Raw genomic sequence first — 13,683 nt, forward strand, 5'->3', positions numbered from 1 at the left:
AGTGGCCTACGCCCTCTCCATGGGGCTCCCCAGTCCTCCCAGTGGCACTCAAGAAGCGCTGTCCACTAGAGTTTGGCATGATGATGGAAATGGTCTACGCCTACCTTGTCTGACATGGTAGTCACCAGCCACCTGTGGCTTTGGAGTCACTGAGTCTGGCAAGTGCAACTGAAAAACTGGATTTTTAATTTGTTTCTAATTAATTTAAACATAAGTGTAGATAGTCACACCTGGTTGGTGGCTTCTGTATTGGACCAGAGGGTATGTAAAGTCTGTCATCCAAAAAAAATCAAATGTGCACTCTCTGGATATTAGATAGCAAAGAATAATGGAGACCCTTCCAGGTCATCTTGTCTAATCCCTTCCTTCTTGTGATGGAGAAACAGAGGCTCAGAGAGGGGAGGTGACTTGCCCAAGGTCACACAGCTGGCTGCCAAGCTGGAGTGGCTACGCTAGGTTTTCTGGCTCCCAGTCCCCCCTCCCTCTTTTCCAAGCACCTCCCAACAACCAGTACCCGTATACCTGGGGCATTACTGCTTAGCCACCCACACCCCCTCACTACTTGACTGCACCCCCACTCACCCAAGAAGCCTCCTTCAGCCAGGAATCCTGAGCAGCTGACTTCCAGCCAGTGCTGGGTTGATGGCAAGATCCACTGCAACTGGGAAGCTTTGTAACACACACACACATACTCCTTCCAGGGCCCATGGATTCAGCAGAGGAAAGACAGCCAAAATCCGTGTTTTCACACTCTCCCTGAGGGACATTGAGGTCAGGCAAACGCGCTAAGTGACCAGCTCCAGGACTCCCACAACCAAGGGAACCAGCAGGTGGCACCCGAGCCAGAAGTACCAATTAGAAGGCTGGGGGGAACCTCTATCTGCACCTGAGAAGCGCTGAGTCCATCGAAGACTCTCAGGACTTTAAACCAAGACCTGGGAAGATAGCGTGTTGGCTAATAGTGAGCCAGAAGTGGTCAGAGACCAGGGGGCGGTGTCAGGGCCATGGTGAGCTAACCCCAAGGGATGCCCAAATTATGAGGGAACAGACAAGACACAGGAGAGGTGGGGCACAGTGGGGCGGGAAGGGGTCTGGGGGCAAATGTGCAGCGGAGGCAGCGGTGGGCTGCTCTTCTGGGCCCACCCACCACTCGCGCCACCACACACTTGCCTTCTTACTGGAGGCAACTTGGATCCTTCCTGAGGACTGGAGGTCCAAGGGAGCCTCAACTAAATCTCCCCTCACCCCCCCACATTCTCAGGGCTTGGCCCCCAGGTGAACTCTGAATGGCCCTGGGCTGTGACTCTGACCCCTGTCCCAGAGGTAGCCACCCTCAGGGAGAAGATCCCATGTGGCCCTCCAGAAGGGGCTGAACACAGGCAGAAAGCTATCGTCCACCTTACTGAACACCAGGCAAAACTGCTCTAAGCCTAGGACACCTCTGTAGGTGCATTTTGAGAGAGAAACATCAACCAATAGGACAAGATCTGGAAGGCGGCTGTGGCTTCTAATGGATTGACTCGGATGGGTTCATGCTTCTACTCTAATGACTCCACCACGGGGAGGACCACGTCTCTGCTGGGGTCACAGCCTCGGGTGGGCTGCCTCATCAAGTGTGGTCCCGGGGGCCCAGGATGGGGCAGCCTGTACCCGGTGGGGGGAGGAGGGGGATGGGGCTCCCGGCAGGCGGGTCACGACGCGGGGCTCGCAGCTCTATTTATAGAAAGTGGCTGCTGCGAAGGATGAAGAACTGGGGAGAACCGGCTCAGCGGTATTTTCCAAGCTCACGCTGTCTCGGCTTAATTTCATCCCAAGCAAATAAATCATTAAGGAGGCACCGAGTCCTGGAAGATCTGATGAAGAAGGGCCATTAAACGGCACAGCCTTAACTTGAATTATGGAAGGCCTCAGACAAGCAGCCTTATTAGTGTCTGGGCTAAGCCGTAACTCATGCTAACCGCCCCCAACCAAGTGACGCGACAGGGAGGGTCAGCCGGCTCCCCAGCCGCAGGCACAGCCCAGCAGGCTGTCTGCTCTCCCCATGTTTTAAATACCCTCCTGCAAACGTGCTTACTCCATCCACTGCCAGCCCAGCTGCACCCACTCCCACGGGCAGGGGTGAGGATGGATGGTCTGGCTGTCGGTGTAAGGGTGTTCGGGCCGTGGGGGCTGACGACACCAGCCTCGGGAAACCCTTCTGATAAGCACCCGAGCACCGAGGTCTGGGACCACCCACAGAGCTACGGAAGACTCACATGACCCCGTGCGTCATGGAGGTGAGAGGTGTGGGTTCAAATCTGCAGGCTGGCTGTCTCCCAAGCTCCTGCCCTGAGCAGGCTCTTCATGACCCTTTGCCTCAGTCTCCTCACATGGGAAGTGGGATAGCAATGCCTTTTCATCCGTGGATGAAATGGGATAACGTGCACGGGATGCTCACTAGCGTTGGCAGGGGCCTGTGGTGGTTTAAGTCGGATGATGCACCCGCTGTGCTAAGCAGCGTCTGGTCTCTTGTTAAGTGCTCACTTGAGGGCTGTTTAACACAGAGCTGTTTCTATTTGCAGTAACCCCTTCCCAAAAGAAGTTGCCCTCACGGGAAATTCATGGATGATAGTGCGGATTCACTTGGGTACATCTCTCTGGCAACTGTGAAAATTTGGGTCTCAGGACACATAAACTGAGTTCCGCAGTGGTGGGGGAAGACAAGGACATGAGAGAAGTGGGGCGAGAAGGGGAAGGGGCTTATGCAGCAGGCTCAGCTGGGCTGCTGGGAGCCGGGGAGGGGAGCGGCGGGGGGGCGGGGGGGATGAAGGGTGCACAGGACTTGCCCTTGCATCAGCCAGGAGGGAGGGCGGCAGGCAGAGAGCCAGGCTAGGCAACCCTGGGTCTTGCTGGGGCGGGGGAAGCGGGCCATTTCCAACAAGAAAAGAGGTCAGCATAGGCCAAGGGGATTAGCTGGGCTGCAGGATCAGAGTGGGGTTAGCAGGGGGAGGGATGGGGAGAGGGGAGTGGGGCCTTGCATGTGGAGGCTTGCCCATGCCCCCAGTTCACTGCCCTTCCAGTGGCACCCACCCCAGTCGCACCGATGCCCATCGGCAGGGGTGAGAACAGGCTGGCTGTGCTGTAGTTGAGGGTGTTCAAACACAGTGGCAGCTGCTGACACCTGCTTCAGGAAACCCTTCTGTTAAACAGACTGCCTGATGCCTCGTCATGAGCATCACCAGGAGCTCCTCAGAAAGGCACGGCCCAGAGCCCTGCCCAGACCTGCTACGTCAGAAGCTGGCTTTAACAAGATCCCCAGCTGACTTGAGTGCACACGAAGGTCTGAGATGCTACACTGACAGCAAGTCTATGGGAAAGTCCCAGCATCACATCCACTGCACAGGTGTGAGAAGTCAGGAAACCTATGCCCGGGCCATCCAGCGTCTCGTCCTGACGGCGCTGAACCCCCTGGTTCTGTGTCTGAGCAGGGGTAGGGTGTCTGACATGTAGGAGGGACTGAGAGGCCAAGGAGGGTCTTCCGATGGGTGGAGGTGGGGGTGTGGGAGCACCTAAACTCTACCTAAGCCCCAAAGGCCCTTAACCCCCATCCATCCTACTTCTCCTAAACTCCAGTGTCCTCCTTTATCGATGTTGGGCTTTTCAATACAGGCTCATAAACTGCATTGAATCTCAGCCTCATTTTTCTGGTGAGGTGCATTGCCAAGCGGGCATTGGAGACCTGGGTTTTAGCTCTGGTTCTGCGACTAAAATTATCAGGTGACCTTGGGCAACTCCTCCCGGCTCTCTGGTCCATTCAGCTCCCATCTGTAAAATGTGGGTCTGGCATGGGCTGTCCAATGGCACGTTCCAGCCCTAATGCCCGGGGCAGAGTGCTTTCACCCCCTGCCAGTCCCCAAGAGGGGAAGACTGGCCGCCCCATCCCTTTCCCTTTCCTCCAAGGTCCGGTAGTGCCCAGTCCACAGCCAGGCCTAGCAGTCATCTGCTCAGAGGCACACGCTGCCCCTCAGGCCTACCACCTCACAGCTCATCTCTGCTGAATATACACATGGCATAACTGGTGAGGACACTGCATGTTTGGACATCCGTATTGAAAACACACTCACCGGGAAATTCACCAGTGAAAGCTACAGAGTGCGTGAAGCAGACACTTTAGCTGGAAACCTTTAAAACTGCTCATAGGAAGGCTGAGCACTCCCAGCTCATTTGTGACAAACTCACAGTGGCCTCTGAACCTCTGGTGGCATTTCCATCACGTATCTCAAAGAGAAAAGAGACATAAACTTCCCCAAACCTCCCTTGTGTGGAATCCATCAGTGTTCACAACATGGACCCACATTTAACAACAATAATTACTTCCACGTCTAATAACACTAAAGAATTTTACCAACCTATGGGAGAAGGCAATGGCATCCCACTCCAGTACTCTTTGCCTGGAAAATCCCATGGACGGAGAAGTCTGGTAGGCTGCGGTCCATGGGGTCGCTAAGAGTCAGACACGACTGAGCACCTTCACTTTCACGTTTCACTTTCATGCGTTGGAGAAGGAAATGGCAACCCACTCCAGTGTTCTCGCCTGGAGAATCCCAGGGATGGGGGAGCCTGGTGGGCTGCTGTCTATGGGGTTGCACAGAGTCGGACACGACTGAAGTGACTTAGCAGCAGCATGGGAGCTGTAATAGTCCAAACTGGTAATTTTTAAACCCACATTTTTCAGTACATACTATGTGCCAGGCACCAGTCCAGTCACTTTCTATATGTGACCTATGAACTTGATGCCTTATGGGAAAGTAAATTTCTGTTACTATTACAGTGAGGACAGTATGGCTCAGGGGTGGTGATTTGGGTCAGAGCTAACTAGCAGCCAAGTCCTGATTGAGGCCAAGGCTGGGAGATCCCAAGCTGCAGTTCTTCCCACGACCCTTGGCTTTGCCCCCCCAAGAAAAATGACAGCAGCTCCACAGTGGCCCATGGGGACACTTGTCCCAAATGGGCCTGCATTTCAAAGCTCCTTTCCGGGATTTCCCAGGTGTTCTAGTGGTTAAAAATCCATTCTGCAATACAGAAGACGTCGGTTTGATCCCTGGGTGGGGTGCTAAGATCCCACATGTTGAGGAGCTAAGCCTGCATGCCAAAACTAGAGAGTTAGTGTGCTTCAGCGAAAGATCACTCATGCCACAATTAAAACCCGATGCAGCCAAATAAATAAAGAAATAAACATTAACAACAACAACAAAAAGCTCCCTTCTGCAGGCAGGACTTACTAGTCATGACCCTACTCATGACTACGTGAAGTGTGAAAAGAACTCTCAAAGCAGGGCCACATTGTCTGAGCGAAGCCCTTTTATTCAGCTGAAAGTCTGTTCCTTTTTGTGGAAAACAAAGGGTAGGGGCCAGTTTCTGAATGCTGAGACCCTGAATTGAGTTGCTGCGCCATCATGCAGCCTCTGCTTGGCTTGGGTACGGGGACAGATGTGCGGTGCATGACGCACAATGAGGGGTGGAAATGGGTTGCTCTGGGGTCAGGCTTCAAGGGGGCGGCAACTCTGAGCCTTGCCCACTCCCATCCAACCAACTATGACTCCAGTCGCACTGCAGTGGAGAAGAGAAAAGCTAAGCAGGTGGTGGGAGCTCAGCACAGTAACACACACTGCTTGAGCACCTACCATGTACTCTGCTGCAGGGGTGGCTGAGGAGACTAGGATGCACTTCTGGCCTCAAAGAACTGCCACTTTTAGCAGTAGCAGCAGCAGCAGCAATAACGAAACAGCAAAACAAGCAAGTTAAAAAAATAAGTAAATAAATAAAACAGGAAGTATGTTGTGGTAAGAAAGGCGTGTTTCATGTATTTATCTATTTCTGCCTGTGCTGGGTCTTCACTGCTGCCTGCAGGCTTTTTCTCTAGCTGCAGTGCGCAGGGTTACTCTCTAGTTGTGACGTGTGGGTTTCACATTTTGCTGGCTTCGCTTGTCAAGGAGCACCGTTTCTAGGTGCACGGACTTCAGTCATTGCAGCACACAGGCTTAGTAGCTGTGGCTCATGGGCTCCAGAGTGCGGGCTTAGGTGCTGTTGTGCTCGAGCTTAGGTGTTCCGTGGCTCATGGGATCTTCCTGGACCAGGGATGGAACCTGTGAGCCCTGCACTGGCAGGTGGATTCCTAACCAGGGAAGCCCAGAAAGACATGTTTTAAGAGTTTCATTCTGCTATTCACTGAGTTGAGAGAAACTACTGTTGTTTTTCTGAGTTTTCATTGTCTAACTATAAAATAATGAAAGGTTAAAAAAAAAACCACACAAATCAGCAAAACACACTTCTTATGGACTTGCTCTTGCCTGGAGAATCCCCATGGACAGAGGAGCCTGGCCGGCTATAGTTCACGGGGTTGCAAAGAGTCGGACACGACTGAGTGACTAAGCACAGCAGAGCACATGGACCGGCTGTATGCAAGAAAGAGCCCAGTGGCCTCACTATACTGACAGGCATCCCATATAAAGACTGACTGAACTGACTGAATCAAATGATCATGGTCCAACAATGAGTTTGAAGCCATTTTAATACAAAATTAAAGCAACTGTGCTCTATTTTAAACCAGAAACCAAACCATTCATAAGCATTCATCAGGTGCCAAAGACGAGCTCAGCATTGGCACAGCACGATGGGTAACACAGGAAATACTGTAATATCAAAGGCTCCCCTCCACCCCACACCTAATGTGAGTTGCATGCTGGTGCACGCTGCATTTCTGCATCAATCTTAATATTCACAGCAACTCTGCAAGGTATATTTAATTCTTCCCACTGCACAGAGGGGGAAAAACTAAGGCTCAAGGATGTCAATTAGCCAGCAGGGGTAAAAAATAAAACTTCAAATCAGGATCAAAAGTTTACCCTCAAAGACTGGAAATTACCTAGATGTCCAAAAGTAAGAGTCTAGATAATTAAATTATGATACAACCATTACACAGAAACCCATGCAGCTGTTAATAAGGAATGAGGCAGCTCTACGTTAATCATATTAAAAAAATCACCAAGATCTACTAAGAGGGGAAATGAGATGCAGAGCAACATTCACCGTAAGATCACGCTGGTGTGAGACTTCTGTAAGGACACGGGCAAGAGTGACGATAGTGGTTGCCAGCAGGAACAGGCTGGGGAGCTTTGGGATGGGGGTATTTTACCAGTCTTTTGTAACTGTTAAATTTGTTGTCACATGCACCGTTTACCTTTCAAAAGTAAATGCACACATATTTTTAAATCCCTCTGGGGTTTCCCTGGTGGCTCAGTGGTAAAGAATCTGCCTGCCAATGCAAGAGACACGAGTTTGATCCCTGATCTGGGAAGATCCCACATGCCGAAGAGCAACTAAGCCCACGCCCCACAACTATCGAGCCTGTGTTCTAGAGCCCAAGAACCAAAACTCCTGAGGCCATGTGCCACAACTACCGAAGCCCGTGTTCCCTAGAGCCTGTGCTCCACAACAAGAGAAGCACCACAATGAGAAGCTCGAGTACAGCAACTAGAGCGTAGCCCCCACTTGCCGCAACCGGAGAAAAGTCCTTGCAGCAATGGAGACCCGGCATAACCAAAACTAGATAAAATTATTTTAAAGATAAGTAAATAAAGTCCCCACTCTGCCCGTTTCCCCACACATGCCTCCTGTGTGACCATCTGTGCCCTGGGGAACTTCACACCCACCTGGAGAAAGAAGGCATACCCATGTGGAAAAGTAGTGAGTGGAGTGAAGCGGGAGGAGGACTCAGTGTTGAATTGGGGGCTCAGGGGACAGAGCCATGGGCTGAGGGCTGGGGTGAGATGGAGTCAGGGCAGAGTGATAGGGCACTGATCAAAGGGGAGACCAGGCCTGGACCTGAGTCAGGAGGGAGGAGAAGCACAATCCGGATGTCAGGGCGGCTAGGAGGACCGTGCCACCAGGAGACACACGGGAATTGGGCAGGAAGGTCGTGAGTACAGAGCAGACAGTTCTGGCAAGGGGACAGTGTCCTTGCAGTCATCCTGGTAGAAAACTCTCTCTGGCCTTCATCAATACCAGAAGCCTTGGCTGGCTGCCAGGGCTTCTTTGAGGAGCTGTTGCGCCAATAAATACTTGTTGGCAGATCAATTAAACCATCTAGGAATGACGTCTGGAACCACAGTGTCTCTGGCTTGAGGAAGGTGGACAAGCCCTCCCTGATCATCAGGCCTGAGATGCTAGAGGTTCCTGCCCCCCATCCCCCAGAAAGTCAGTCCTGGGCTCAGAAACCTGTTCTTTGGAACTGGTAGGCAGAGTGGAAGCAGGGCTGGCCCAGGCTGCAGGAGGCAAGGTGCAGGAGTGCCCCAGGCTTCAGTATAGCCCTGCCAGTAGCTAGCTGTGGGGCCCTGAGCCAACTCTTCAACTCTCCAAGGTTCAGTTTCCCCATCTATAAGATGGCGATAATGACAATAACATTGCCTCGAGGGTCACTGTGTGGACTGAAAAAAAAAAAAGTGAGTAAGACACTTGGCCTAGGGCATAGAACCTAGCTGGTACCCCTCCATACATAGAATTACACGACTCCCAGATCAAAGCTTCTGTGTCTGAGGCCCCTCTCCTCTTCCTGGGTCACTCACGTGCTACTTGTGCGTGCGTGTTAAGTCCCTTCAGTGGTGTCCGACTCTTTGTGACCCCATGGACTATAACCCGCCGGGCTCCTCTGTCCATGGGATTCTCCAAGCAAGAATACTGGAGAGGGTGGCCGTGCTCTCCCTCCAGGGGATCTTCCCGACCCAGGGATCGAACCCACATCTCTTATGTCTCATGCACTAGCAGGCAGGTCCTTTACCACTGAGCCATCTGGAAAGCCCTCACATACTACTTACCACCCAAGAATTCCAAGACAGGAGACAAAGCCATTCTGTCAGGCCTCCTGGCCGCCAGCATGCAGAAGGAGGAGCCGGGGGCCGGGGAGCAATTCCGGAAACCAGCCTGGAGCAGATTCCAAAGGCCGGGCCCACCCCAGGGATGACCCTCACAGCGGTTGGGATGCTTTCAGTGACATTCTCCCGTGAGCGACCAAAGCACGCCTGATTCACAGACACTGCTGGGGCTGTCTTTATGCAACAAACTTTTCACAACATCCCGCAGAGCTCTGTGCTAAGCCAAGAGCTTTGAGGGCTGGAGGTGAAACCAGTGGGAGGGACAGATTCTCAGGGCCTCCTCCGAACTCACTGCCAAAGGAAAGGGTTCCATCCTTTGCTGAGTAGCCACCCAGCCCGATGGAGCAGCCTCTCCTGTTCCTTCCCAGTAATCTGTAAAATCTGTAAACATCTGCACAAGGAACCCACTGGACCAGCCTGCCTCAGTTTGATCCCGTTATTAGCTATGTGACCTTTAGCAACTTACTCAAGCTCTCTGGGCTTCAGTTTCTTTATGGGAAAATGAAGATGATCATATAGGTGGTTAGCTATAAAGAGTTGTTACAAGCATTAAATGAATTAAAATGTGCAAAGTACTTAGAATCTAGCCCTGCCCACACTAAGTACCAGAGAAGTGTCAGTTATGGGTGATGGTGTCACTGCTGTTATTTGGCCCCGGACACAGGTACCTTGAGCCAGCTTGCCAGTTTGCCTGGCCTGGGTTCTGTGCTTCTCGACTCACTCAAATGGCAGAGTCCCTGGGCATCCTGTAGTTCTTTATAGTAAACCCCCCACCCCAGATGCTGATCTGTTTTGCTCCAGGGTGTAGCCGAAGAACACATTTGTAATAGGAAAATGCACTTCCAGGAGCTCTTAGCCTCCACAAACACATACTTCAGAGTCACAAGCAGTTAGCTCTTTCTAAGTCTTGCTTTTATAGTTGTAAAAATTAAAAAAACTGAGAAAATGATGTCCATTAACTTCCTTCCTATATACTGGAGAAGGCCTTATTGAGGCCACTTTGCTTTTTATCCTTAGGTGAACCCCCAGACCTGGCCCAGCTCACCTAGTTAATCAAAGCAGTGAGCAGCAGTCGCTGTGGGCTTGCTCCGTGCTGGCGAGCTTTACCACAGCTGTTTCACAAAGGAGAACACTGAGGTCCACCGGAAGGAGGTAATCCTTGTCCACGGCCTCCTGGTGAGTGTTGGGCCAGACTCTAAGCCCATCTTTTCTCCCCACCGTGATCTTGTGGGGAATCAATCCATCCCAGAGAGGAACTCCATCTGCCTCTCTGCTCCATAACCTCTCTCTGTGACTGCAGTCCCCTACTCCCCTGGTCAGGGCTGACTTTGGGGACCTGCCTTCATGTCCACAAGCAGTGTTGCTCAGACTTCTCCTCATACTCAGAAATCCATCTTGGGTCACCCAGGGACTCCCTAGGGCCAAACCCCTCTCAGTGTCCCAGGAATCCACTGGACTTCAGCCCAGGTTACTAGCTATAGGCATTGCACAATCCCCTCCCCACCAGTCCCTGTCAGACTCCCCTCGGCCTGTCCTTTGGTGGTCTACACTATAGTCAGGTCTTGTCCCATCGACCATGGGTCTTTCAAAGCCCAGAAAAGCTGAGCTCCCCCTTTGGGAATCACACCCTGCCCAAGATAGAAAACATCACTCGTATCTGAGAAGAGGCCAGGATCACAGTACTCAAGTCAGTCCTGTTACCCAATGCGAAATGCCCAAGGCTCATATGACATGACATCCTGACCTCCCCTTGCCTCCTGGATGGGCATTCTAGCCTCTGCCAACCGGAAAAAAATCACTGCCAAAGGGGAGGATGGAACATTCCAAGTTTCAGTCTCACCAAGCGTCTCCAGCCACCTGAAGGATCCAAAAGCCCCAGATGTCAGGACACGACTATCCTTTCCCATCCAGACTCTGCCCTCAGCAGAACATCAAGGCCTGACTGCTCTTGATCCTATGCTGCATTGGGGAGCCACTAGCTGCGACCCTGTTAGCACCTTAGCTTGTAGCTATAAATGAAGCAGCAGGTAATACCCGTGGAATCAATACCCAAGGGAAAGCCCACCTTGGGGGCCCAGTTGTTGGCTCAGGTAGTTCTGCTGGGTATCAATGCCAGCCTTGCATCCCAGCTATCATATTATTGGTGCCACTGCATGAGATTTCACAGCAGCTATGAAAGGGACCTGACACTGTTCCCTTTTACAGATGAGTAAAATGAGGCATTAGAGTGGCTCACCAAAGACACAAAACCACTGAGCATTGAGATGCAGTGGGAAACGAGGCATGTCAGAACCCAGAGCCTTGGTACATCAAGGCCATCCTTCTAGTCCAGTGAGCAATTCTGGCAAGTAGATTTCCCAGTTGCATTTTACAAGAGTATTTGTTAACAAAAATAAAATTTGCTGTTGCTGATGGTTTCCTCAGCACTGGGGTTTGCCTGGTTACCACGTCACCCAGCATTCTCCACTAGGCACTGTGGTGACTAAGCCAGCCCATCTCAGGACAAATATTCATCTTTTCTTTATTTAACCAGTCAATCAGAGAAAAAACAGAACAACACTTTGCCATTCAATGTCAATCTTAGTCCAACAACCACGGAAATGAAATGTGAGCAAAAGTGTTGCCAATTAAACCACAGAATAGAGCACAGCAGCCACTTCCTGGTGGCCTGTCACCCTTGAAAATGGTCAACCCACCCTAGCTCGAGTCAATGTCAATTTTACTTGAGTATAATCTTGTCCTTGACCTCTTTTTTGGAGTGTTGCTCTCAGTCCCTCAGCTAAAGTGGGGAGCATGGGAAAAGAATGGGCTTCAGAGCTGAGAGAATTAGGTAGGCCCGGGTTCTTGTTCTTGGCAAGCTCCGCTCTTCAGTTTCCTCTTCTCCAAAAGGGAGCAGTTATATTGCTGGTTTAAAGTTAATAAGCTGGAATTTTGGCTTTAAATGCCCACCTCAGGAGCTTCATCAGAGGATAAGTCAAGTGGATAAGGTATGTGCAAGCCCACAAGCACCCAACTCCAGGCTCCGCTCAGCAGGGATTCAATGGGGGGCAGACAGTCATGTGTACTTCTGTCCAGGGGTCACCCTGCCTGAGTGACTCCCTCCTAAAATCAACAACCGTTTTTGTTACCAGGGTTTTTTTTAAGCTAGCTTCACAGGATGACTGTGTATATTAAATGAGAGAAGGCCTTAGAGGTGTCAGAGTCAAACCCAACAGCCTGTGGGCTTATCTGCAACCTGCAAGGGAGTTCTATTTGTCCACACGGTGTCTTTAGCAGCTGCCAACTTGAAAAATGGGAATAGTTTGCACAAAATCTAGATTGCTGGGTCCTCTGGAAAGAAGTCAGAAGATTCCACAACTTTTGGCTCTCATTCCCATGAGGCAATAGTCAGCGAGATGCCCCCTTTAAGAGAGAGTTCAGCAGGAAGACCTAGATTTGAGTGTTCAGCCCCTACATACAGCAGGTATTCAATAAATGATAGTTACTATCAATACTTATTATTTATCAGTAACTTGAGTGCAAGAGATTCAAGTGCAGAGACTCTGTCTTCTACTTGTCTCTCTTCTCCTGCTGTGAACTTGAAGCCAGGTACACAGGAGACATCATTTGGCACAATCCTTACAGAGACTGGCTTCTCTGGTGGCTCAGATGGTAAAGCGTCTGTCTGCAATGCGGGAGATCTGGGTTCAATCCCTGGGTTGGAAAGATCCCCTGGGGAAGGAAATGGCAACCCACTCCAGTACTCTTGCCTGGAATATCCCATGGACAGAGGAGCCTGGTAGGCTACAGTCCATGGGGTCGCAAAGAGTAGGACACAACTGAGCAATTTCACTCTCACTTTACAGAGACTGAAAGGTTTGTGACTAGCACCGACAGTTCTAAGCACTGTCCTAAGCACTTCATGTTGTTGTTCAGCCACTCAGTCATGTCCGACTCTTTGTGACCCCATGGGCTGCAATGTGCTAGGATTCCCTGTCCTTCATCCCCTCAGGGAGTTTGCTTAAACTCATGTTCATTGATGTCATCGGTGATGCCATCCAACCATCTCATGCTCCGTTGCCCCCTTCTCCTGCCTTCAATCTTTCCCAGCATCAGGGTCACTTTACAGTATTACTATCTTATTTGATTTCTCATAACAACCCTGAACTAGATTACTCTCATTGAGTCACTTCTGCAGAGAGGGAAACTGAGGCACCGTCCAAGATCACCAAGTGAGCAGAAAAAAGTCAAGATCCAAACCCAGGAGCCTGGCTTGGGGTCCACATCCTTACCTCCAGTCCATGCCGCAGGATGATCCCAAGTGCTGACGGCGGATGGGGCCTCACCTGCTTCCCCTCCCCACAAACTCCCTTCCCTCTCCAGCTCCACTAGGGACTGGCAGCCTCTGGACCCATCCCTGCCCGGCCCCCACCCACACAATCCCCCACAATCCCCCACGGCAGGCTGCACTTACGGTCAAGGCCATTGATGTAGCGCATGGTGACCTCGCAGTGGCCCCACACGGCACTCACCACCGGGTAGAGCTTCTTGCCCTTGAGGCCACGGAAGGCCACGCCCAGGTACTGGCCGTCCACGACGAAGCTGAGTGTGCCCTCGTCCATGTCCAGCACCACGAGCAGTGAATCAGGCAGCGCAAAGGCCTCCTCAGGCCCCAGGAATGCAGGGTAGGCTACGCCGGGCCGGTTCTTGCCATCGTGGTAGAGGCGGCTGCGGCCCAGGGCCCAGCCCCAGGACTCGGCGGCGCTGCCCACCAGCGCCGTATAGCCCACTGAGG

At 51.6% G+C, this 13,683-nt stretch overlaps 1 protein-coding gene across 1 annotated transcript in view; it reads right to left on the bottom strand.

Annotated features, from left to right (window-relative positions):
• SPSB4 (splA/ryanodine receptor domain and SOCS box containing 4) overlaps positions 1 to 13,683 on the bottom strand; it is a 70,779-nt gene that overhangs the window by 56,659 nt on the left and 437 nt on the right. The window contains exon 2 of the mRNA XM_010858297.1: positions 13,363 to 13,677. Within this exon, the coding sequence (XP_010856599.1) occupies positions 13,363 to 13,677 (315 nt within the window). The remainder of the gene's footprint in view (positions 1 to 13,362; positions 13,678 to 13,683) is intronic.

This window comes from Bison bison, unplaced genomic scaffold (assembly GCF_000754665.1).
Source record: "Bison bison bison isolate TAMUID 2011002044 unplaced genomic scaffold, Bison_UMD1.0 scf7180017864384, whole genome shotgun sequence".
Classification (NCBI taxonomy): domain Eukaryota; kingdom Metazoa; phylum Chordata; class Mammalia; order Artiodactyla; family Bovidae; genus Bison; species Bison bison.